At 46.2% G+C, this 26,069-nt stretch overlaps 1 protein-coding gene and 1 pseudogene across 1 annotated transcript; both read left to right on the forward strand.

Annotated features, from left to right (window-relative positions):
- Nucleotides 1-975: 975 nt before the first annotated feature.
- On the forward strand, nt 976-17,027 carry USP11 (ubiquitin specific peptidase 11). Its single transcript, NM_001197040.1, has 21 exons — nt 976-1,292; nt 7,778-7,887; nt 8,046-8,176; nt 8,457-8,574; nt 8,965-9,110; nt 9,231-9,292; nt 9,416-9,515; nt 9,848-10,021; nt 10,132-10,290; nt 10,602-10,826; nt 10,960-11,043; nt 11,150-11,244; nt 12,800-13,006; nt 13,686-13,777; nt 13,916-14,161; nt 14,250-14,320; nt 14,525-14,637; nt 15,789-15,938; nt 16,030-16,145; nt 16,319-16,407; nt 16,492-17,027. The coding sequence occupies exons 4-21, from the start codon at nt 8,529-8,531 to the stop codon at nt 16,627-16,629; spliced, it is 2,313 nt and encodes a 770-aa protein (NP_001183969.1). The 5' UTR covers nt 976-1,292; nt 7,778-7,887; nt 8,046-8,176; nt 8,457-8,528; the 3' UTR covers nt 16,630-17,027.
- LOC403708 (cathepsin L2 pseudogene) lies at nt 18,401-19,767 on the forward strand (annotated as a pseudogene).

Here is a 26,069-nt window from a genome sequence, read left to right on the forward strand (position 1 = left end):
GGAAGCAGCCCGTAGGCTTGGGTGGTGACCTTTTTTGTATTAGGTTCTGATGGACAAGAGCAGCGCAGTGAATAGGGCATTCTGGTCAGGCTAACAAAAACTCTCAGGGTAGGGGCCGTGGTTCCCAGCAAAGCATGGGACCGAGAAAGCGCGGAACCTTCGTGTCCCTGAGCACTCCCCAAAATGTCCTCGTCCATAACGGGACCTCAGCCTCCACCTTTCCACACCACCTTTTGCCCTGACTCAACATGGCTTTAAAATCCTACAAGGCACCTTTGTCTTCCTTAGTCCCTAACTGGAGGTTTTGCCCCGCCCATTGGCCGCAGGGATCACCGCCCACAGTCCCACGCCCGCCTAGCCGGTCCACGCGTGCGAGCGTGGGGTCCCTTTCCAAGATGGCAGTAGCCCCCTGGCTGTTTGGGGGGCTCTGTTTCCGTTTCCGGGACCAGAATCCGGAAGTGGCCGTTGAGGGGCCTCTTCCTATCTCCAGCTGCGGTGGCTGTGAGAGGAGGGCGAACGGTGATGGCGGCGGTCGCAGCGAATGTGGCGGCTGCGGCTGAAGACCGAGAGCCGCAGCGCGAAGCGGTGCCGGGCCTGGAGAGCCAGTGGCGCCAAATCGAGAACAGCGAGAGTGGGCGAGAGCGTCCACTGCGTGCGGGCGAAAGCTGGTGAGACAGGGCTGCGAACGGATCCTCGGCTGGGGGAACGTGGAGGCTGAGGTCCGAAGAATTGCTGTGGGGGTGGGGGAGTGGCCTGTGAGACTGAGGACGGGAGGGGCGGGGAAGTGCCTGTGAGTGGATCACCTTGTCTGGGGAAAAAGGCGGGGCCTGTATGGTGGTGCCCCAGGCCTGAGAACTGGAGGTTTGTTTTGGAGAGGCGAGGGGGTGGGGCCGGGAGTGCGTGATGGAACTCGCAACCTGGGAAGGGGCGGTGCCCGAGGCCGAGGGGCGTGGTCTGCGTGGCGTTGAGTAGCATCTGGCGGCGGGGCGGCCTGCGGTTTCTCCGCGCCTGAGAGCTAGGCGGGGATGACGTCAGGCAGAAGAGCGGAATCCGAGCCGTGGGGCTGTGGGCGGAGGGAAGGAGTCGGAGCCTGCGTGGTGGAGGGAGCTGGCGCCTGGGAACGAGGCTTGTGACGGACGCTGAGGGGCGTGTCCTGAGGCCAAGGAAAGACTGCAGAGGGGAGGTAGTGCCTGTGAAGCAGAAAATGGCGCCTGCGAATGAGCAAAGTTTGTGACGCGGCGAGGTTTTTGCCTCTGGCCGAGGCCTTCTTCCCAGGACGGGAGAAAGTGCAGGTGATTGGCACGGGAGGGGCCTTCGCTATTACATTTGTTTTGTGTTTTAGTACTGCTTCGTTTTTGTAATCAGGAGAAATAGTTATTTTAAAAAATGTCAGTGCGTGTCTTGATAAATTGGCTTGTTTTACTGATTTCTTGGCTAACCAGTACTTGAAATACACTGTTTCTGGGTTTATTTTATTTCTCGCCAAGTTGCATCTCATTTTTTAAATTGTGATATACGTAAGACCTAAAAAGATTGCATAAAACGTTTACGTAGCCCAGATTGATGGACATTCTGTAAAAATAAACGGCCTGTGCTTTTCAAAAATTTCAAGGTCGTGAAAGACAAAGGATGAAGAACTGTTCCAGATTGAAGGAATTAATGGGATTTAAAGAATCATAACTAAATGCAATGTGTGATCCTGCATTGGATCCCGGAGCAGAAAAATAAATTATTTAAAAATCAGGATTTTTCTCATAAGATTGATTTCTCTTTTTTTATTGTAAAAGATGTTAATGGGAAAATTGATGAAATTTGACTGAGGCTTGTAGATTAGATATTAGTAGTGATAATTTCTTGCTTTGGATAATTGTGGTTATGAAAGAGAATTTTTTTAAGGGAATACATGCTGAAATTTTTCGGATAAAGAACCATTGTGTAAGCCGCTTACTCGCAAATGGTCGGGAAAAAATAGCGTATGTAAAGATGTATTTAAAGAAACGATGAGGCAAATGGCTAAAATGTTAAATTTGGGAAATGTGGATGAAGGGTATACGGGAATTCTTTATATTATCTTTGCAATTTTTTTCTGAGTCTATTTCAAAGTAAATAAAAGAATAATAAAAATTTGTGAATTCACCATTCAGGTTAAGATTTCAGACCGTTAGCTTAAGAAATCTCCTCCCTGATGGAAATCCCTCTCCCTGCGCCACTATTATTCTGAAGTTTTCAATTTGTTAACATTTTTCCGCTTTTGTATGCATCCCTAAATAGTATTTGTGGAAAAAAAAATAGTATTTGTGGTCTAAGCTTTCATTTCATGGAGGATATATGTGAAATCCTATGCCTAGAGGCGTACCGTGTGCCCTTTGCATCATATCAGGTGGTATACGGTATCCACATTACGTCATTGGTGACGTTAACCTTGAACATTTGGTGAAGATGGTATCTGCCCTGTTTCTCCACTATAAAGGTAGTATTTTTCTCTTTCCGTATGCGGTAATTCTTTTAAAAACATATTATAGCCATTCATTCCTCAAAACGTTTTAACAGCGTCCCATCGTGCAGTGTAAATGCTAAAATTCTTACAACGACTAGCAAGTCTGGTCCCCCTGCTCTGATTACCACTGCCCACCCCCCCAACTCTCTCCATCCAGCCATATTGGACTCCTGTTCCTCAGACACCGCAGGCATGCTCTCACCTGAGGGCTGTTCTGAGTGAGTTTTGCTTATTTTAGAGTTCTCTAATCACAATGTGTTACTCTCCCTGTTACTGGAGAGTTCAGAGACAAATTGAAATTCCCCAAATAGAGAATACGAAATCTTTTTTTTTCTTTTTTAACTGTTGTGCTGTAGCTCTCGGGCAAGGAAAAGCCTCATTCCACCCTGTTGAAAATAAACAATAACTGGATCATCTTTTATAGTTTATTTGGATGTGTTCAAACAGGGTTGGGGGCTTTGGTTCCTGATGCATCATGCCTTTACAGCCTCCTTGTGACAGTACCCTTTAGTTACCCCACCGGTATGGATTTCCTTTTTTGGGTGTTGAAAATGTGTTGGAACTAGATAGAAGTCACGGTTGCACAACATTGTGAATGTACTAAATGCCACCAAACTGTTCACTTGAAAATGGCTAATTTTATGTGAATTTTTAAAATTATGTTCTGTCAAATGAGTGAAAATATCAGTGAGGATGACAAAACATGAGAGACACCTAACTCTGGGAAATGAACAAGGGGTAGTGGAAGGGGAAGTGGGCGGGGGGTTGGGGTGACTGGGTGATGGGCACTGAGGGGGACACTTGGCGGGATGAGCACTGGGTGTTATGCTATATGTTGGCAGATTGAACTCCAATAAAATAAATAAACAAATAGAATTATGTTCTGTCAATAAAAAAAATTACCCCACCAATGTTGGTTCAGTATTAAAGCCAGTTTATCTCTGCTATTGTAGCTGATACCATGAAGCATTTTTCCATAGCTCCATTTTTTAAATGCTTATCTACTTAGGTGAGAGCAAAGCATCTCAAGGTTCTTTAATTTGTTGTTCATTTGATAGAGGTTTGCTGCAGTGGTCAGGAAATTTGTGTTTACAAAGTCACAGACTAATAATCCTCAAATCATATCTAATACCAATATTAATATTTTACACCTTCTTTTCGTCAGCTGGCAGATCTGGGCAAGGGGAAGTAATTTGAACTGATTTAAATCTCTAGGAGAAGCTTATATTTTAAGAGTAAATTAATATCTGTGATAGTATAGCTTCCTTGGCAAATTCCAGTTTTTGAGGATGAACCATCTACAAACATAATTAAATCTGAACTGATTTAAATCTCTAGGAGAAGCTTATATTTTAAGAGTAAATTAGTATCTATGATAGTATAGCTTCCTTGGCAAATTCCAGTTTTTGAGGATGAACCATCTACAAACATAATTAAATCAGGGAGAGGAAAGGGAGTCTCTAGATGGTTTGTGCAGGGTGTGGGTAGTTTTCTAACAGGTAAGCAGCAGGCAAGAGATTCTTTGTTCAGGTAAAAGAAGGAGTGTGGCTGGGTTCAGTGTTGCAGAGTGGATAGTGATGTGTGAAGGGAAAGTGACAGTGTTCCATTAGAGGTGAAGGACTAGCCTTAGAAATGTTGAGCCTTTTCTGTCAGTGGAGAAGTCTGTACAACATGGAGGACCATTTTAAGTGTAACGAAGATGCTAGAACTAAATCAACAGTTTTCACTTCTTTGGTGATTGCTGCGTAGCTCTTAAACAAGGTGGCTATCCCTTGATTTCTGGATATAATGAAAGACTGAAATAAACAAAGACTGGCAATTCCCTTGTCATTGAGTTGGTCCCCCTAGTGCTTGTTCAGACTTTTCATGAACTGGGGGGAGAGAATTTATGAGTTTAGAGTCCTGGAGTGGGAAATCTTTTGGTAGACAGTAAATGTACCAGTCTTTGTTGCTTGAACAGGAGTATGCTTTTTAGCTTGAAAAATAGGCAATTATTGAAAGATATTTGTGTATCTAATTATAATTAATATAATTAAGCTAGGAAGATAAATTTGCTTTTTGATTTGTCATTTTTAAAAAACATTGTTTGTTAAAGAGTACATTATGAACACTGAGTAACGTATATAGAATTATTGAATCACTATATTGTGCACATGAAACTGAGTTAACTATACTAGAATTAAAATTAAAAACTTAATAAAATTGAAAGAAAATACTAAGTTTGGAAAATAAAAGAGCTTTTATAAAAGTTTTAAGTTCATTGAAATTTGGAGAATTTTAATTAAACTTAATTATGCCTATTGCCATTCCTTTTATAGGTCAAAGGAGCAAATCTTTGTGTTATCTCTCAAACATAGTTTAGCCATAAAAGAACATTTTTTAAAAGATTTTATTTACTTATTCATGATAGACATAGAGGGAGAGGCAGAGACACAGGCAGAGGGAGAAGCAGGCTCCATGCCGGGAGCCCGACACAGGACTCGATCCTGGGACTCCAGGATCGCGCTCTGGGCCAAAGGCAGGCGCTAAACCGCTGAGCCACCCAAGGATCCCCATAAAAGAACATTTTAACAGTATTATTATTCTGAATTTGGTAAAGACAAATCAACAATAGTCGTTAGGAAAAAAAGGGGATCCCTCCCTCCTTTGGTACATTATTCATGTAATATTTTATAGTAAATAATTCATTTATATGCCTCTGTACATCTATTTAGGCTTATACGGATACATAAATGGTAAGCTTAGAGCAACATGCTATTAGATTTACCGTCTGAATAAGCTAAGCTAACAAAGCTTTGGATAAGTCAGAAATCCTATCTCTTCATTTAGGTCTATATTTCTTTTTTTAAGATTTATTTATTTATTTATGATAGACATAGAGAGAGAGAGAGGCAGAGACACAGGAGGAGAGAGAAGCAGGCTCCATGCCGGGAGCCCAACGTGGGACTCAATCCCGGGACTCCAGGATCGCGCCCTGGGCCAAAGGCAGACGCTAAACCGCTGAGCCACCCAGAGATCCCTATGTCTAGATTTCTATTTCTGATCGTTGTATCTAGTAAATTAATTGATGTATATTGTTATCATAACCAATTTTCTTCACACATGAGAGAAACTAGAGGACAAAAAACATTGCTAGCAATTTTTTCCATAAGCACATATTTCATAAGCATTTCAGCAAATTTGAGGAAATACACATAAGTGGCTTTAGCAAGATCTGTTGTATTTCTATATACTAGCAGGAAGAAGTAGGAAAATTTAAATTTGAAAGATATACCATTTATGATCGCATCTGCTCAAATCAAATACCTAGAGATAAATCTAACAGTGTGGGTGCTTCCCTCTCAGACAATGACAACTATGTCATGACTGCCATCTGGTCTGACAGATGATGAGACATCCCAATTTCAGAGGCATTTTTAAAGTGTTCTTGAAGTGAAGAAATCTGGTAGTCCTGTGAAAATTGGTATAAAACTTGAGTCTCCTGTGAAGACTCTAGAAATTCAGGTTGTAGCCAGGTATGGGGGTTTTGCTAAGGGCTGCAGAATGATTTTTTTTTAATTGCAGTATAGTTGATGTACAGTGTTATATTAGTTTCAGGTGTATGCTACAGAGTGATTTTAATGTTGGTTTTCCTTAAAAATCTGGCTTAAAAAAAAAAAATGTTGAGCAATGATGCCCTTTGCGTTGAAAGTCCCGGTAACCATAATGGAGCTTTACTGAAGAAATTAACCTCATAGACTGTCAGTGGAGGCAGTGAAAGCCACGAGGGTGAGGGATGAGTGGTGGAGGGGTAGGGTCAGTGATGGGGTATTCCAGAAGAGTGATGGGAGATTGGGGCATGTGCCACTGGGATAAGGAGGATGTGTGTTCCTGGCATGAGTCATGTGCGGGGTCTGTGGGGCTCAGTGCAGTAAAAACAACAAAACCCCACCAAAATGTGTGCATGCATGCCTGTCCAGGTTACTCATGACTATTGCAAGGTTTTCTAGCCCTCCGTCTCCCCCATCTCCCTCAGCCTTTTATGAATACAGGAAAGTTGTCATTTTAAAGAATCCCATTTAAGGGTTAAATTGCTAGCACACTAATCACTACAGTGTGAGAGTAGTATTTTAAAAAGTGTTTATTTGAGGTGGTTAACTATTTGGGACAGCCTCTTATGTATCAAAAATCCCGTAGCAGAGCAGATTTCTAAGTGTGGGACCGGGTTTGTGTGTCTGTGTGAGAGAGAGAGGGGCAAATTTGAGCTTTGAGTTCCAAACCCTGGGATTGAAACAGTAACTTGCTAAAATTTATTTAGCATTTTTACTCTGTCAAGTCTTTTCCAGACTTAAGAATTGCTCATGACATTTTATAGAGCCAGGCTTTAGCAGTCCTAAATGTTTATCCTAGGTATAGTGCATACCCAGGGATCCCCCAAAATAAACTTTTCAACACAAAAATCATGAAACATGGTGAGATGCAGTCTTTGAAGGAAAACCTTACGATTCTTTTAGCATTTTAAATTCCTCTCAGTGGGATCCCTGGGTGGCGCAGCTGTTTGGCGCCTGCCTTTGGCCCAGGGTGGGATCCTGGAGACCCGGGATCGAATCCCACATTGGGCTCCCAGTGCATGGAGCCTGCTTTTCCCTCTGCCTGTGTCTCTGCCTCTCTCTCTCTCTCTCTGTGACTATCATAAATAAATAAAAATAAAAAAAATAAAAATAAATAAAAATAAATTCCTCTCAGTTTCTGAGCAGGTTTCCAAAATTTAAATTTCTAAATTTCTAAAAAAATTAATTTCTTATTCTCCATTTATATATTCTTTACAAAGACTGCACACTTAATGAATGGCTAAAGCTTTATAACATTAGGTGTAAATAACAGGCAATTTTCAGCCTAATTCTTTGTTCTATAATAAAACCTCATATTTCCTGGCACCATGGGTGTGAGTTGGTGGTTTGTTTTGTTTTGTTTGGAGTTTTGCCATTTTTTGTTCTTAATCCAGTCTCTTAGTATCCTAAGAAATTTGGTAATCTATCCAAACCTGAGTTGCACTGAATATATTTTGCTTTCAATTATTTTCATATGATGGTGAAACTTTTTTTTCTTGTTGAATTCTGGGAGAGATTTCCCTTTTTTATTGAGTTATAATTGACATATGCCACAGTATTAGTTTTAGGTGTACGTGAAACTTGACATCTTGACTTGCAGCATGTTGATTCTTTTAGTCTAATAACCATGGGAAGTGGTGCCACTAACTCCAGGTAACCATGTGATACCCTTGTTACCTGTCTGGTCCAGGTTCCTCGTGGAACAGCACTGGTACAAACGGTGGGAAGTGTACGTGCAGGGAGGAGACCAGGACTCCGGCACATTCCCTGGCTGCATCAATAATGCTGACCTCTTTGAAGGTACCTGGCCTCTCCCTACCTAGCCCAGCCCCAGAGTTCTTGTCCCCTCTGTCCCTACAACAAATGATCATAAGCCTCTTCACTGAGCTAGGTCATTGATGAGATGGCCAGAGTGACTTACCACTTTCTTACCCTGATTCTTCCTCTGCCCCCGACAGACCAGGTAAACTGGCGCCTCAAGAAGGGTCTAGTGGAAGGTGAGGACTATGTGCTGCTCCCAGCAGCTGCTTGGCATTACCTGGTCGACTGGTATGGTCTAGAGCATGGCCAGCCACCCATTGAACGCAAGGTAGAGCAAATGAGGGAGGGTGCTCGGGTTAGATTCTTGAGGAATGGAGTAGGAGAAAGGCCCTGTAGGCCCAGGGTGGGTCTAGACCTGTGTGTTCACGGGTCTCCATTATGCTGTATAGATACACCTTGTCTGCACTCCTTTCCCCTCAAGTATCTCAGTGTTTCTCAAGTGTGTGTTTGTCTATATGCGTGCTCCTCTGATCTCAGAGGTTGTCGTGCTTGTGCCTGTGTATATGTGCCATGTGGGTACACCTGTGTATGTACCTCCCACCTTCCAGGTTGTGGAGCTGCCCAGCGTCCAGAAGGTGGAAGTGTACCCAGTAGAACTGCTGCTTGTCCGGCACAGTGATATGGACACACCTCACACTGCTCAATTCAGCCATACAGATTCTGTTGGTGAGTCTGAGGGTCACAGAGTGAATTGGCGTTCCCATAGCTCAATGATCTAGGAATGCCTGGGTTTTGGCTATGACCAACTGAGAAGGCATTGGTCAGACTTTGGAGGACCAAGAAGGTATTGGTTAAGTTGGGCAGAGGCCCTGGTTGGAGGGGGTGCCTTATGGTCCTGAGGGTATGTGAGTTGCAGCCTGGTGGCTTAGATGGTGTGGCAGAGAATATTTCCTGGGGGTCCTAAGTCCTGAGCATGCATCAGTCATTTTGCTCAAGGACACAGGTATTGACTCAAGTGTGCAAGGTATGTGAGGATGCATCAGGGTCTGATGCTGAGATGGGTCGATCATTCAGGGTCCCAGGAAGACCTTGAATGTGCTCTGCCACCTTCCACAGACCTCGTTTTGCGCACCGCCCGAGAGCACTTCCTGGTGAGCCCTCAGGAAGAGACACGGCTGTGGATCAAGAACGCAGAGGGCTCTTTCGAGAGGTTGTGCAACACACGTGTCACAGTGCTTGACGCTGCCCTCAAGACAGGGCAGGTGAGGGTGGGGAGGGCTCTCCTGCTCCCCGGCAGTGCTCAGGTTGGTGGAAATGAGGGTAAGGTTCCCATAGGCCCTCCCTGAGTGCCTTCCTGCTTTTCTTTCTCTTCCTCAACTCAGGTGGTCATTATGGAGACCCGAAACAAGGATGGCACTTGGCCCAGTGCCCAGCCACAGGCCGTGTAAGCACATGCAGTATCCATCCCAGAGTGGGGTCCCCCAGTAGGCAGGATGACAGTGCTCATGAGCCCATCACACCTGCATGTAATTGGCCTTCAGCTGATGAGAGTTCCCTTCCACCCTAGGAACACTGCATTGGAGGAGGAGGAGGATTTCCAGGGCCAGCCAGGCATCTGCGGTCTCACCAACCTGGGCAACACGTGCTTCATGAACTCAGCCCTGCAGGTTGGGCGAGTAGAGCTGTGTCTGGCACAGCCACAGGGGTGGGCTCTGAGTGATGAGGATTGAGGGGGGCAAGGGATTGCAGGGCAAGGGTTCAGGTTGGAAGCTGGGGCCCCACAGGTCAGACTTGACTTAGCCATAGTCCTCCCAGAATCACCAGTACCTTTCCCTCTGCTTGCCCCTGCTTTCCTGGTTTCTTCTCTCCTTTGTCACCACATTCTTCCTTCTCTCCCCCGCCTCCCTGCCCACCCCCCTTCCTCTTTGCTTCCTTATTTCGGTCTCTACCTTATTCATCGCCCTCTCTGCCTCATTTTCCTGGGCCCTGCCTCCTGCAGTGCCTCAGCAATGTGCCACAGCTCACCGAGTACTTCCTCAAAAACCACTACCTGGAAGAGCTCAACTTCTGCAACCCACTGGGCATGAAGGGTGAGATCGCAGAGGCCTACGCAGACCTGGTGAAGCAGGCCTGGTCCGGCCACCACCGGTCCATTGTGCCCCATGTGTTCAAGGTGTGACTCAGCCCTGGGCTGCCCCTGCCCCTCCTCCACCCTCCACCCTCCACCTCCACCCCGCCCCAACTGGCGCTCTCTCACTCTGACCACCCTACCCATCTTCTCAGACCAAGGTTGGCCACTTTGCATCCCAGTTTCTGGGCTACCAGCAGCATGACTCACAGGAGCTGCTGTCGTTCCTCCTGGATGGGCTACATGAGGACCTCAATCGTGTCAAGAAGAAGGAATATGTGGAGTTGTGTGATGCTGCTGGACGGCCAGATCAGGTAGGCACTCCTCAGAGATCCCATCTAGAGAGCTCCATTAAAACCACCCGGGATTTTCTGGCCTCCCCAGGGTATCCCACACCCCGCCTGACATCATCTCCAACCCTAGTCCCAGACTGGGCTCCAGCCCAGAGTTGACCCTCAGTCTCCTGCCCAAATAAAACCCAGTCTGATAGTTTCAGATACCCCTAGCTGTAATTCTGTCTCTGGACTTTGCCATGGCCTAACCTTGACTTCAACCCCATGCATATCCACCCCAAACTATGGTTTCCCCTGCCCTGGGCAAACCTTGACACCCACACTGTCAATAGGAGGTCGCTCAGGAGGCCTGGCAGAACCACAAACGGCGGAATGATTCTGTGATTGTGGACACTTTCCATGGTCTCTTCAAGTCCACGCTGGTGTGCCCTGATTGCGGCAACGTATCTGTGACCTTCGACCCTTTCTGCTACCTCAGTGTCCCACTGCCTGTCAGCCACAAGAGGGTCATGGAGGTCTTCTTTGTCTCCATGGATCCTCGCCGCAAGCCGGAGCAGGTATGAAGTGATGGTGATACGGGAATAGAATAAGAAGTATAGTCAGTTTGATTACTCTGCCATACTTTAATGTTGCCCACACTAACTCATCACATACCCTTCTGCTCTTTTGTGGATACTGTTCCTCCCTCAGCACCGGCTCGTGGTCCCCAAGAAGGGCAAGATCTCGGATCTGTGTGTGGCTCTGGCCAAACACACTGGCATGTCACCAGAAAGGGTGAGGCTCTGCAGGCACAGAGAGGGTGGGATTTAGGGGCAGGGAGGCAGAGGGCCTGGGGAGACCTTGCAGACTGACCAGCCTCCTCTCTGCATTCCATTCCCAGATGATGGTGGCTGACGTCTTTAGCCACCGCTTCTATAAGATCTACCAGCTGGAGGAGTCTCTGAGCAGCATCTTGGACCGCGATGATATTTTCATGTGAGTGAGGGGACCAGGGAATTTAGGGGCTACTCAGGAATCTCCTCGTAACCAACTTCCCTGTCCCCTTTGGCCTGACTCCCATGGCACCTGCCTTGTTCAGGGCTTTAGCCATGTGCCTTAGTAGGGCAGGAGGCTTGGGGCTGTCAGTGGGGTGGGCAAGACATCGTTTTATAGGGTGTTCTCTGGTGTTCTCTTTCTTCTTAAATGGTGGAGGCTCATGTTTCTTTATTTTATTCAGTCACTAAGTACCTCCTGTGTGTATCAGAAGCTCGATCTTCATTCCTTAACTCCTGTTGCAGTCCTCAAAAATCAAAAGTGATTTGTGAAATAGGGAACACTAAGATATTTTTTGAACATAAGAGCATTCAGAATAAATTTGAAACCTTTGGACAGCCCAGGTGGCTCAGCGGTTTAGCGCCGCCTTCAGCCCAGGGTGTTATCATGGAGACCCGGGATCGAGTCCCACGTCGGGCTCCCTGCATGGAGCTTGCTTCTCCCTCTGCCTGTGTCTGTTCCTCTCTCTCTCTTTCTCTCTCATGAATAAATAAATAAAATATTTTTTAAAAAATTTGAAATCTTTGGGTAGTGGGATGCCTGGGTGGCTCAGCATTTAAGCGTCTGCCTTTGGCTCAGGGCATGATCCTAGAGTCCCACGTTGGGTTCCCTGCATGGAGCCTGCTTTTCCCTCTGCCTATTGTCTGTCTCTTTCTCTCTGTGTCTCTCATGAATAAATAAATAAAATTTTTATTTAAAAAAAAGAAATCTTTGGGTAACTAAAATATGAAGTGCAGGGGCGCCTGGATGGCTCAGTTAAACGTCCGACTTATGATTCCAGCTCAGTCATGATCTCAGGGTCATGAGATGGCGCCCTGCATTCGGCTTCCCGCTCAGTAGGGAATCTGATTGAGATTCTCTCCCTCTGCCCCTCCCTCCCACTTGCACTTGTGCACACATGCGTGCTTTCTCTCATTCTCACTCTCTCACTCAAATAAATCTTAAAAATAAAAAGCTAAAAAGAATAAAATAGAAAGTGCATCTTGAGTGGAGAAGATATATTTTTTTAAGATTTTATTTATTTATTTATTTATTCATAAGAGACACAGAGGCAGAGAGATAGGCAGAGGGAGAAGCAGGCTCCGTGCACAGAGTCTGATGCAGAACTCCATCCTTAGACCAGGATCACACCCTGAGCTGAAGGCAGATGCTCAACTGCTGAGCCACCCAGGCATCCCCGAGATTTTTTTAAACCAAGGAGTGTTTTCCAAAAACAAAATGGTTTTAGATCCCTTTGTCACTAAAAATTGGTGTTAATCTTCTCAGTGTTTTCCTAACACCAGAATGCTTTGTAAAACATCACAGAAACCAGGTGTTGTACCGTCTACCAGTTTGTAAAGCACATAACGCTGGGTGGCTCTTCAGACCCTTTAAAACACAGTTCTAGGCTGGACTGTGTGGGGTGAGTGGGTGGGGCAACTGGGGCAGCGTCCACAAGTCCCTCTTGAGTGTCCTGATCAGGTGTGACCTGATGTGTCCCCCCCCCCCCCCGCCACAGATATGAGGTGTCGGGCAGGTCTGCTATTGGTGAAAACTCCAGGGAAGACGTTGTGCTTCCTATCTACCTGCGGGAGCGCACCCCAGCCCGGGACTACAACAACTCCTACTATGGCCTGATGCTCTTTGGGCACCCTCTCCTGGTGTCGGTGCCCCGTGACCGGCTCTCCTGGGATGCCCTCTATCACATCCTGCTGTACCGCCTCTCGTGAGTCTGCCTTCTGAGGACAAAGGAAGGATGGGGTTTGAACTCAGACCTGGGTGTCGAGTTGCTTGTTGCCAACCCCCATCCACTTCCAAAAGACAGCTAAGCTTAACGTGGCCAGAGGGGAGCTTGTAGGGTTTGCTTAACGTGGCCAGAGGGGAGCTTGTAGGGTTTTTTTCTTTGTCTAAACCTCTGGGTTTACCTCCCTCTCTCCTGGGTGTTGGGGATAACAGGGGTCAACAAAAGGGACAAAGTATACACAACTTTGTCTTATACATGATCGCTCTCTCCTTAAGGGGCATGGCTATTTGGATTTTTACTAAGAGATTTCCATTGTACCTAAAATCCTGAGCGGTGCGTTCTCTGGCTTAATCTCTCCCCATGTTTCTCTGGCTTAATCTCTCCCTAACGAGTCTGTTGCTCAGAGGCCTTCCCTGATCAAAGTTTACAGCAGATCGTGTGTTTGTTTAAAGTGGCTTATCGTACTTAAGGTCCATACTCCTTAGTCATGGCTCACGAGATCCTACCTTGTCAAGCCACCTCTTCATGCGTTTCTATGTCATCTCAGCTGCTCATGTGGGGGTGTGCCAGTGGTTTCCCATCATAAGCAAAGTAGAATCCTGGGCCCTGGCCTCTCTGCCCTTGCATCCCTCCTCAAGAGGCTCCTGTGTTCTCTTGGCAGGCGCTATGTGACCAGACCCAGCTCGGATGACGAAGATGACGGGGATGAGAAAGGTAAGGAAGAGGAAGGAGAAAGGATCGACAAGGATGAGGGTCTATACAAGCCATGCCAGGGCCCGAGGGAGGGTCATGGGGGTGGGGGTCTGGGGTAGGTCCACCTGGATGCGTACTGCTATCTCAGCCGCCTGGGGCTCACACAGACCTGTGCCTGCCACCCTCCCCTAATCCTAGCAGACATAGAGGATAAGGACAACATCCCCAAACCAGGACACGTGGCTGGGGCCAGCTCCCAGGATTCTGGGCCGGAGCAGGCGGGGCCCAGCTCTGGAGTCGCAGGCGGAAGCCGTGCCCCCGTGGATAACTCCCCTGGACCATCTCACTGGCCCCAGAGGGCACGGCGCAAGCACCTGTTCACCCTGCAGACAGTGAACTCCAATGGGACCAGCGACCGCTCAACCTTCAACGAGGATACCCATGGTGTCTCCTTCAGCTGTGAGCCAGGGTTGGGAGGCGGGAGGGGGGTTTCCTTGGCAGCAGGGCCCATGACCACCTCCCTCGCCCCCAGCCCAGCCGTACATTGCCATCGATTGGGAGCCAGAGATGAAGAAGCGTTACTATGACGAGGTGGAGGCCGAGGTAAATGAGATCCCAGTTGTTTCCATCCCCGAAACCCTTCATACCCGCCACTCCCATCCCCTCCAAGCCATGACCACGGAGCTCCCAGGGTCTTGGATTCCTAGCTTCAGAGTCCATGCCCTTCACCACGGGGCATGTGTCTTCTGCCTCCACTCCCTTTCATCTACTGTCCTCACTCCCGGCCATCTACTGCTTCTGGCCTAGGGCTACGTGAAACATGACTGTGTTGGGTACGTGCTGAAGAAGGCTCCTGTGCGGCTGCAGGAGTGCATTGAGCTCTTCACCACTGTCGAGACTCTGGAGAAGGAAAATCCCTGGTGAGGGACCAGTATGGGGGTCTGTGGTGGGTGTAGTTGGGTAGGATGGCCTGCCCAGATCCCTCTTACCTGCACATTTCCCTCCTTTGCCCCACATTCGGACCCTTCCTGCCACTCTGGCCACTAACACCCAGGCTTAGTGTCCCACCTGAGAGCACTTGTCTATTTCTTCTTCCAGTTCTCCAGCTGTGTGCAGGACTGGACTCCTTTGGCTCATATCAGCTTATCAGAGCTCTTCTCTTACTACCCTGTTAGAAGCCTGACCTATCCCTCCCTGTGCCCTTTCCATCTAGCCAAGCATTACTTTGTTCCAAGCTCTGTAATACCATTTGGTGTCATGTCCTAGATCCCCTTTTGTATCTTTCTTTGTTTTTTGTTTTTTTGGGTTTTTTTTTTTGCGGAAGAGTAAACCCTTGAGGGTGAAGACTTCTAATTTAAGTTTTTACCATGTGTCTCTTCTCACTGATCATAATGGTGGGTAGAGGGAGAGGTGCGGGACATGCTCAGTAGATCTTTGCAGAATAAACAAAATATAAAGGGCAACCGAGAAGGTAAAACTAGTCTCAAAAGTTAGAGCAGCATCTCCGTGGAACAGGAGGGGAACAGAAATACAAAATAGTGGCCAAAGGAGTCAGCCATAGGTGGTCAGCTGGTAAGTCCCCAGCAAGTGAGCGAATGGAGAAAACGGAGAAGTGGAGGGACAGAGGCATGCTCTAAAATAAGATGAACAGGGGATCCCTGAGTGGCTTGGTGGTTTAGTGCCTGCCTTCGGCCCAGGGCATGATCCTGGAGTCCTGGGATCAAGTCCCACATAGGGCTCCCTGTGTGGAGCCTGCTTCTCCCTCTGCCTGTGTCTCTGCCTCCCTCTCTCTCTCTCTCTCTCTCTGTCTCTGTCTCATGAATAAATAAAATCTTAAAAAAAAAAAGAATGGCTTGTGGAGCAGAAACCAAGCAAAACACACACTAGTATAAAAGCAATGTAGTACCTGATGAATGACAGGATTTGAATGTGTCAGGAGAGCAGATGAGAGGAAGGGGCAGGTGGGAAGGAAGAGCAGCATCTCTGTGGACTGCTCGGGGCCCATGGGACCCACAGAGAATGCGGTAGATGCCCAGCCAGTGTGTGTGCTGACTTGGGCTCTGGTTTGTAGGTTCTGCCCCACCTGCAAGCAGCACCAGCTGGCCACCAAGAAGCTGGACCTGTGGATGCTGCCCGAGACACTCATCATCCACCTGAAGCGCTTCTCCTATACCAAGTTCTCCCGCGAGAAGCTGGACACCCTTGTGGAGTTTCCTATCCGGTCTGGGCTAGGGCTGGAGAAGGATGGTTGGGGTGGGGGGAGGCAGGGAGTACGGAAGGGGCGCACTGGGAGTAACTGTCCTCTCCCACAGGGACCTGGACTTCTCTGAGTTTGTCATCAAGCCGCAGAATGAGTCCGCTCCAGAGCTGTACAAATATGATCTCATCGCAGTTTCCAATCATTACGGGGGCCTGCGTGACGGACACTGTATGTGCCGGGCTGTGGCAGGGCTTCCCCGGGGTCGGGGGGCAGGATGTCCCGTGTGTGACTAAGATAAGTGAGCCGGTGGCAAGGTCATCATGGTGGGTGGAGTGGGGAGGGACCGGGGGGACCCTCTCTGGGGTAGGAGAGTAGGTGTGGACAGCACCCCTCTCTTGCAGACACAACATTTGCTTGCAACAAAGACAGCGGCCAGTGGCATTACTTCGATGACAACAGTGTCTCACCTGTAACTGAGAATCAGATCGAGGTGTGATCTCCACCCTTCCTTCTCCCCCTCTCCTGACCTCTGGCCCGCAGCCAGCCCACGCTGACTCCTGTCCTTTTCTTGCAGTCCAAGGCAGCCTATGTCCTCTTCTACCAACGCCAGGATGTGGCGCGTCGCCTGCAACCCCAGCCCAGTTCATCTGACCCCCCGGCATCTCCTGCCTGCGGTTCCCCACCCAACTCTGAGTTCATGGATGTAAACTAAGGGGCTCTGTCCCTGCCACAGGGAAGGAAGCCATCTCTGCTCTCTTCCTTCCCACATCCATCCACCCCCACCCTCGCCCTCCTACCCGCGTTAGGTGCCCCGTGCCAGGCATTGCAGGCCTGATTGTGGCTACTGTTCTCCTGTGCCGCTTATATTGCTCTCTCCCGGGGAAGAGGAGGTTGTGTCTCCTCCCGGCAGTGTGTTCCCCGCCTGTGTTTGCCCCTTAGAGCATTAATCTTCCCTTCTCTTCTCTATTTATGGTTGTCCCCTTCCCTCTGTCCTCAACCTGGGGTGTTCTGAGGGGGTGGTGGTGGGGTGCACCTGAACACAGAGTGTATTTTCTTATCGAGACCCTGTACCTTCTGCTGTGTATATATAAAGTGCCAGTGTGTTCCTTGGCAGTGTGGTTTTTTTCCCCCACTTGGTTACTAAGCGCCAGTTGGATGCCTGTGTGCTTATGTGTGCTCATTGAATGCCAGGTGTGTGATGAGTGCTTCTCCGAGTGCTCGTTGAGCACCATTTTGGGAATTCTTTAGCACCATCTGCACGGCAGACATGCTTCTCAGCACCAACTGCGTACCCAGGGTTTTCCAGAGCATCTTACACACTGACTCATAATCCTCACAACTGTCTCATGTGGGAGTTCTCTCCAGTTTCAGTTGGGGAAACTGAGGTACAGAGATCAAGTAATTGCTCAGGTTCTGTCAGGAGATCCTGCCTTGTTAGTTACACCAGTGTTGGTTCCTTGGAGGGGGCATTTGACCTCTCTGGACCCAAGTCATAAATCTTTCTGTGGACATGGCCTGCCCTACAGCTGATCTGAAAAAGGTGCCCTGGAACAGACAGGCATCCATGTGGGCAAATGTGTGGTTTCTGGACACAGAGTAATCATACCACCTCACAGACTCCCAGTAGTGTACTCTCAGGAGAACTGCAGAGGTGGTACACCTGACCCAAGCCAGCCAGCCTGATGGACAAATGTGCTTTCTGTGTTGTCCCTGTACTTAGCCTTCCTGCTCACCGACCAGGCACAGTCCTTCCAGCCCCATCCCAGGGAAGAGGGAAATGGAACACCTACCACAGAATGGGAAAAGCATAGTGTGTATGGGTATAAGACACCGTTTAAACATACCTCCCACCTGACCCATTCTGTAGGCACCAGCCACCTCCTCTGAAAAACGGCTCCTGTGAGAGCCACTGGGGAGTGGAGCAGTGTAGACAAGCCCCCAGCCCTTCACACTGAGGAAGGGAATCTTGCACAGTGGTGGTTGGTTAAAGGACTGTTGGCACAGGAGGGGCCTCCACATCCCTCTAGTGAGTCCCACACTGAGGGTCACTCGGCCCAGCATTACCACTGGCAAACCTCCCATCCCAGTCACGCCATTGACCCCCGGCAAGAATGGAGGTAGTTGCTGTGAGGAACCCAACTCAATAGACACTAATTCCCGGTACGACCAGATCCAGGAACTCAAAAAAGTGGTCATTTAATCCTCACAAAGACCATTATGATTTGAACACTATTACCTGATTTTTGTTTTTTTGTTTGTATTTTAAGATTCCATTTATTTATTCATGAGAGACACAGAGAGCGAGGCAGAGACCTAGGCAGAGGGAGAAGCAGGCTCCTTGCCGGGAGCTGGATTCAGGACTCAATCCTGGACTCCGGGATCAAGCCCTGAGCAGAAGGCAGACGGTCAACTGCTGAGCCACCCAGTTGTCCCTCTTAACCACATTTTGCAAATGAGGAAACAAGTATAAAGAGCTAGTTCAGAGACTCCTGGGCCTTGGCGATCGGTGGGGTTCGCCTGCGCAGCTGTGGGCGCCGCAGGTTTTTGAAACATGAATCCTTCACTCTTCTTGACTGCCCTTTGCTTGGGAATAGCCTCAGCAGCTCCCAAATTTGATCAAAGCTTAAATGCACAGTGGTACCAGTGGAAGGCAACGCACAGGAGATTATATGGCATGAATGAAGAAGGATGGAGGAGAGCAGTGTGGGAGAAGAATATGAAAATGATTGAACTGCATAATCGGGAATACAGCCAAGGGAAACATGGCTTCACAATGGCAATGAATGCCTTTGGTGACATGACCAATGAAGAATTCAGGCAGGTGATGAATGGCTTTCAAAACCAGAAGCACAAGAAAGGGAAAATGTTCCAAGAACCTCTCTTTGCTGAGATCCCCAAATCAGTGGACTGGAGAGAGAAAGGCTATGTAACTCCTGTGAAGAATCAGGGTCAGTGTGGTTCTTGTTGGGCTTTTAGTGCAACTGGTGCCCTTGAAGGACAGATGTTCCGGAAAACGGGCAAACTTGTGTCACTGAGTGAGCAAAACCTGGTGGACTGCTCTAGGGCTCAAGGTAACGAGGGCTGCAATGGTGGCCTGATGGATAACGCCTTCCGGTATGTTAAGGACAATGGAGGCCTGGACTCAGAGGAATCTTATCCGTATCTTGGAAGGGACACAGAGACCTGCAATTACAAGCCTGAGTGTTCTGCTGCCAATGACACTGGCTTTGTGGACCTCCCTCAACGGGAGAAGGCCCTAATGAAAGCAGTGGCAACTCTAGGGCCCATCTCTGTTGCTATTGATGCAGGCCATCAGTCTTTCCAATTCTACAAATCAGGCATTTATTTTGATCCAGACTGCAGCAGCAAAGATCTAGATCATGGTGTTCTGGTGGTTGGCTATGGCTTTGAAGGAACAGATTCAAATAATAAATTTTGGATTGTCAAGAACAGTTGGGGTCCAGAATGGGGCTGGAATGGCTATGTAAAAATGGCCAAAGACCAGAACAACCACTGTGGAATTGCCACAGCAGCCAGCTATCCCACTGTGTGAGCTGATGGATCGCAAGATTAGAGGACTTGAAGGCAGCATATCTGGAAGAATTTTATCTTAAAGCTGACCAGACTCTTATTGTGTAAGATAAGACACTTGAATCATTGAGGATCCAAGTTGTGATTTGAATTCTGTGACATTTTTATCAGGGTAAAACATTACCACTACTTTAATTACTGTTATATATGGCTTTATAACGTTGAAGACTCATTACTTAATTCTAAGACTTTTGACTTCTCATTTTTTCAAAAGATATATAAAACTTTGCCTTTTGAAATAAATTTTAATTCAATATGTAAAAAAAAAAAAAAAAAAAAAAAAAAAAAAAAAAAGAGCTAGTTCAGAATGCTCTTTAAGTACAGGAAGACCTCATTACCTATGCATAATCAGTCCTGGACAAAGGCCTAAAGGGAACCCATTTAAAATTACTTGCCTGATGTAACCAAAAATCTCTTGAAATGACAACACGTCGGGGCCTGGGTGGCTCAGTTAAGCAACTGTGTTTGGTTTGGGCCATAACTCTGAGTTCTGGCATCGATCCCCCAGTTGGGCTCCCTACTCAGTGGGGAGCCTGCTTCTCCCTCTCCCTCTGCCCCTCCCCACCTCTCCTCTCTCTCTCTCTCAAATAAGATCTCTTTAAAAAAAAAAAAGGAATGACAACACGCATAAGAATCAGAAGTGTGAGGGGCAGTCCTGGTGGCTCAGCGTTTAGCCGCCTTTGGCCCAGGGCGTGATCTTGGAGACCCGGGATCGAGTCCCACATCGGGCTCCTGGTGCATGGAGCCTGCTTCTCCCTCTGCCGGTGTCTCTGCCTCTCTCTCTCTCTCTCTCTCTGTGTGTGTGTGACTATCATAAATAAATAAAAATTAAAAAAAAAAAAAAAGCAGGGGCACCTGGCTGGCTGAGTTAGTAGAGCTTGTGACTTGATCTTAGGGTTGTGAGTTCAAGCCCCACATTGGGCATAGAGCTTACGTAAAATGAGTAAATAAAATATATAACAGTTAGAGGTTAAGTGTACCAAGGAAAGTATCTTGCAGATTTTAAGTTGGACTAAAAACTGTATTTTGATAAACCAAGGGTAACCAATTAAAGAATAGGAAAGATACACATTTCAAACAAATAGAGGGAAATAGAATGATGAATTATCAATCCAGATAATCCAGAAGGGAACATAGAGTAAGGTGGATGGATAGAGAGCACATAAATGATCATTTACAAATAAAGTCATCTCTGTCCCCTCAGTTCAAGGAAGGGGACTGGGAACTGGGCTGCCACTTCGAGAGCATGGCTGTCACCGTGCCAGGGAGAGGGTCGGATGAGGGTGGGTAAGAATGCCCAAAACTTTCCTACAGCTTTGAAGGTGGCTTTCTCTTAATTGGATGCTTGCTCCATTGCTGTAAAACTCCATTCTCCAGGGCTCTGACATGGTTTGTTCTGATGTTTCTTGTCGGTGTTTGGTTTTTGGTGTTTCTGTTGGAGAACGAGAGCTTGAAGGTTCCCAGTCGGCCATTTTGCTGATGCCAAAGTGTATTTAAGTGTATTTAAATGTATTTCTTTTTTTTTTAAGATGTTATTTATTTATTCATGAGAGACACACAGAGAGAGAAGGGCAGAGGGAGAAGCAGGCTCCATGCAGGGAGCCCCACGTGGGACTCGATCCTGGGTCTCCAGGATCAGGCCCTGGGCTGAACTCAGGCGCTAAACCATTGAGCCACCCAGGGATCCCCTTAAGTGTATTTCTTAACACACTTAGGTAGCATTTAGATGGATCTTTAATCTGATCTGACAATATCTGTGTTTAATTGGAGTGATCATTCAGTTAATGTGATTATTGACATTTAAGCAAGTTGAGTCATCTGGCTGTTGGTTTTCTATTTATCCAATTCCCTCTTTTCCTTTTCCCTCTTTTTCTGCTTTATTTTGGATTAGGTATGTTTTTTTAATGATTCCACTTTAGCTCTTTTGTTGGCTTATTAACTGTAATTCTTGATTTTATTTACTGATTGCTTTGAGGTTTATAGTATACATCTTTAACTTCAAGTGATAGATACCACTTTGCATATAGTATAAGAACTTCCCTGGGGTACCTGGATGGTTAAGTGGTTGAGCATCTGCCTTTGGCTCCAGATCCCAGAGTCCTGGGATGGAGTCCCACATCAGGCTCCCTACAGGGAGCCTGCTTAACTCCCTCTGCCTATGTCTCTGCCTCTCTCTGTGTCTCTCATGAATAAATAAAATCTTAAAAAACAAAACAAAAAAAGAACTTCCCATAGTGTGCTTCCATTTCCCCCTGCTTGGACTTTTACATGTATAAACCCCAAGATACATTGGGTATTTTTTCTTTAAACAGTTAATCGCTTTAAAGAGATTTAAATATGGCAGCCCAGGTGGCTCAGCGGTTTAGCGCTGCCTTCAGCCCAGGACCTGATCCTGGAGACCCAGGATCGAGTCCCACATCGGGCTCCCTACATGGAGCCTGCTTCTCCCTCTGCCTGTGTCTCTGCCTCTCCCTCTCTCTCTCTTTCTGTGTGTCTCATGAATAAATAAAATCTTTAAAAAAAAGAGATTTAAATAATAAGAAAAGGAATTATGTATATTTATCATGCCATACCATGGTTACCATTTCCAGTACTTTTCCCTAGCTCCTGATTTCCATCTGGTATCCCTTGCCCTCTGCCTGAAGGGCATCCTTTATTTTTATTTTTTTAAGGGCATCCTTTAATATCTCTTAGAGTGTAGGTCGGCTAGTGATGAATTCTCTGTTTTTGAATGTCTGAAAATGTCTTTGTTTCACCTTATTTTTTAAGATTTTATTTATTTATTCATGAGAGACACACAGAGAGAGAGAGGGAGATAGGCAGAGGGAGAAGCAGGCTCCCTGTGGGGAGACCGATGTGGGACTTTATTCCGGACCCTGAGATCATGCCCTGAGCTGAAGGCAGATGCTCAACTGCTGAGCCACCCAGGTGTCCCTCACCTTATTTTTTGAAAGATATTTTCATGGGTATAGAATTCTAGGTACACAGTTTCTAGTTCCTTCAGTACTTAAAGATGTTACTCCAGTGATGTTTGGGTGGTTCAGTCAATTATGTGTCTGCCTTTGGCTCAGGTCATAGTCTTGGGGTCCTGGGATTGAGCCCTGTATTGGGCATCCTGCTTGGTGGGGAATCAGCTTCTCCCTCACCTTCTGCCTCCTCCCCCCTGCTCTCTCTCTCTCTCTCTCTCAAATAAATACAAATCTTTAAAAAAAATTTTAAATTAAGATGTTATTCCACTGTCTTCTTGCTTACCTTGTTTCCAGTGGGAAATCTGTCATCCTTATCTTTGTGCTTGTGTACCTAGTATGTCCTTCTTGGCACTTGGCTGCTCTGAATATTTTGCTTTTTAGCACTGGTATTGAGCAATTGGATTATGATACGCCTTGGTGTAGTTTCTTCATGTTTATTGTGTCTGGGTTTCTTTGAGATTCTTGGGTCTCTGGATTTCTAGTGTTCATCAGACTTGGTAACATTTTGGCCAGTATTTCTTCAAATTTTTTTTCTGAGGTTACCCTCTCTCTTCTCTTTCATGGACTTCAGTTACTCATGTATTAGGCTGCTTGAAGTTGTCTCATAGCTCACTGATGCACTTTTAATTTTTTAAAATTCTTTTTACTCAATGTGTTTCATTTTCTTTTCCTTTATATAGAATATCTCTATCTATCTATCTATCTATCTATCTATCTATCTATCTATCTATCTATGTAATCTCTTACCCATTTTGGGACTCAAACTCATGACCCCGGGATCAAGAGTTGCATGCTCCATCCATGAGGCAGTCAAGAGCCCAATATGTTTCATTTTCAGTAGTTTTTTTTTTTTTGGGGGGGGGTCCTTTTTATATTCTCAGTGTCTCTATTTTACTTTTTGAACAGATGGCATATAGTCCTGCTAATAACCACTAGTGACTTTCTCTGCTAATTTATCAAAGTCAGTTCTAAGTTAGTTTTCATTAATTGCTGATTCTCCTTATTATGGGTCATGTTTCCCAGCAAAGGCATTTATGGTCATCTTTGGCTGGATTCTAAATATTGTGGATTTTATTTTACTAGTTGCTGGATATTTTTTTTTTGTCTTCCTATAAATCTCCTGGATCTTTGTTCTGTTAGGCATCTAATTTTCTTAGAAACAGTTTGATCCTTTAAGGTATTGCTTTTATGACTTGTTAGGCAGTTCCAAAGAAATGTTGGTTCTAGGGCTAATTATTCCCCGCTACTGAGTTCTCTAGCCCAGGACTTGTGAATTAAGAGGATTTCCAGTCTTGCTAGTGGGATTAGCCTCTGTTCCTCACCCTGAATGAATGCTAGGCATGGTTCCCATAACCCATTCAGATGGCTCTTTCCCCAGGCTCGAGTAGTATCCTCACACACAGGCTCTGATTGATACTCTGAAGACTGTTCAAGGAGGACCCTCTGCAAATCTCCACGGTCTTCTGTACATCAATCTCCTCTGTGACTCTGTCCTATGGACACTAGCCATGCTGGTCTCCATGGACTCTCTGCTCTGTCTCCTTGAGTTGAAGGGTCTGCTGGGCTCTGCCTGGGTTCCTCTCCCTAAGTTGTGGCCTGGACAATCCCTCCAGGCAGTAAACTGAGGAATTCATAGGGCTCACCTCAATTGTTTCCCATCTCTCTGGGATCACTGTCCTTCATTTCCCTGATGTCCCTTATTTGGAAAACTACTGTTTCATGTGTGTGTCTCGTTCTCTTGTTTCAGGCAGAAAAAGATAAATCTTGTCCCTGCTGCTCCACTGCTACTGGAAGCAGGATTACTTTTCCTCAACTTTGTTAAATTTAGCTTCCTTTTTCTCACTTCTTGAGATGGAGGCTTAGCCCATTAATTTTTCCAACTTTTTGTCTTGATATATTTGTACTCTTAGGTACTAAAAGACAGGAATATGGATTGTAAAAACCTCATATACATTGATTTATTACTTTTTTTCAAAAGATTTTATTTATTCATGAGAGACAGAGAGAGAGACAGAGAGAGAGACAGAGAGAGAGAGAGAGGCAGCAACACAGCAGAGGGAGAAGCAGGCTCCCTGCAGAGACCCCAATGCTGGGACTCAATCCCAAGACCCCAGCATCACACTCTGAGCCAAAGGCAGACACTTAACCACTGAGCCACCCAGGTGCCCCTGATTTATTACTTTTAACACTGTTGGATTATTTAAATTCTTTGAATAAAAAGTGATACATTTGTGAAATGCTTACAGGTTTTTTGTGCTATCACAGTCCTTATCTTGAAAAAAAGTTTCCTTACAACTGCACAAAAATGGATATAAACATGAGTATCTATATTTTATTCTATTCTGTAACACAGTTGTTTTTAAAAAGATTTTATTAAAAAATAATAATAAATAAATAAATAATTTATTTATTTGAGAAAAAGAGAGCAAGAGAGAACACATGAGCAGGGGGAGGAGCAGAGGGAGAAGCAGACTTCCTACTGAGCAGGGAGGCCAATGCAGGGCTCCATTCGAGGACCTCAGGATCATGACCTGAGCCAAAGGCAGACGCTTAACCCACTGAGCCACCCAGGTGCCCCAAGTATCTATATTTTAAAAACATTTTCTTGGGGTGCCTGGGTGGCTCAGAGGTTGAGCATCTGCCTTTGGTCCGGGGCGTGATCCTGGAGTCCTGGGATCGAGTCCCACATCGGGCTCCCTGCATGGAGCCTGCTTCTCCCTCTGCCTGTGTCTCTGCCTCTCTCTCTCTCTCTCTCTCTCTCTGTGCTTCTCATAAATAAATAAATAAAATCTTAAAAAAAAGAAGCAGATTGATGCTTAATTGATTATAGAAGGAAACCTGGAATATTTGTGCAATTGAAAAAACACAATTAAAATTCCATTGTTTATAAATAAATAAATAAAAACATTTTTTATATCACCTTCTAAAAATTGTACATTCTTCCAGTGCAGTAAGGAGATAGGAGAGAAAGCAATCTGGAAGTTAAAAAGAAGTATGGAAAGAAGAAAGCAAGAAAGGGGAACTGAAAAGTAGGAAAAAATGAATAGCACATGGATAAGGTTTACAATTACAGTTTCCTCAGAACGTGATGTACCGCTGGTCACGGTCCACATGCATTTGCCAGCCACCCCACCGAGTGAGTTGCTGCCTACATTAACTACTCTATGAAATGGTAAAAGCACCATAGAAGAAAACTTAACTGTGAATATAGGTTTTTGGTGTTAAGAATGAACAATGTCTGAAAACAGGGTTTTAAGGGACCATCCTTCCCCCTACCCGCCATTGCCATAGAAGATCCATGTCCCAATCTCTGAGCAGCTCTAGAATCTTGATTCTTTCCATTCTAGATCCTAACAAAATTTCGGTTTGGGTTTGCTACTAGCAGTTATACTCACCAAGGGGCTTCTCCTCCCCCTACCTTAGTCAATAGGCCCTACTGTGCCCAGTTGGAAGTGGGGGAGGGATCAAGAGGATCTTTCCTTCCAAAAGGAGACTGCTTTGAAAGCAGCAGATTTTGTATCCATTTGGAAACACTCCTGCCTTTTCCCAAGCTCCTGCCCTTGGCTTTCAGCCAGCCCTTTCTTTTTGTGTG

The sequence above is a fragment of the Canis lupus genome, chromosome X, assembly GCF_011100685.1.
Source record: "Canis lupus familiaris isolate Mischka breed German Shepherd chromosome X, alternate assembly UU_Cfam_GSD_1.0, whole genome shotgun sequence".
Classification (NCBI taxonomy): Eukaryota; Metazoa; Chordata; class Mammalia; order Carnivora; family Canidae; genus Canis; species Canis lupus.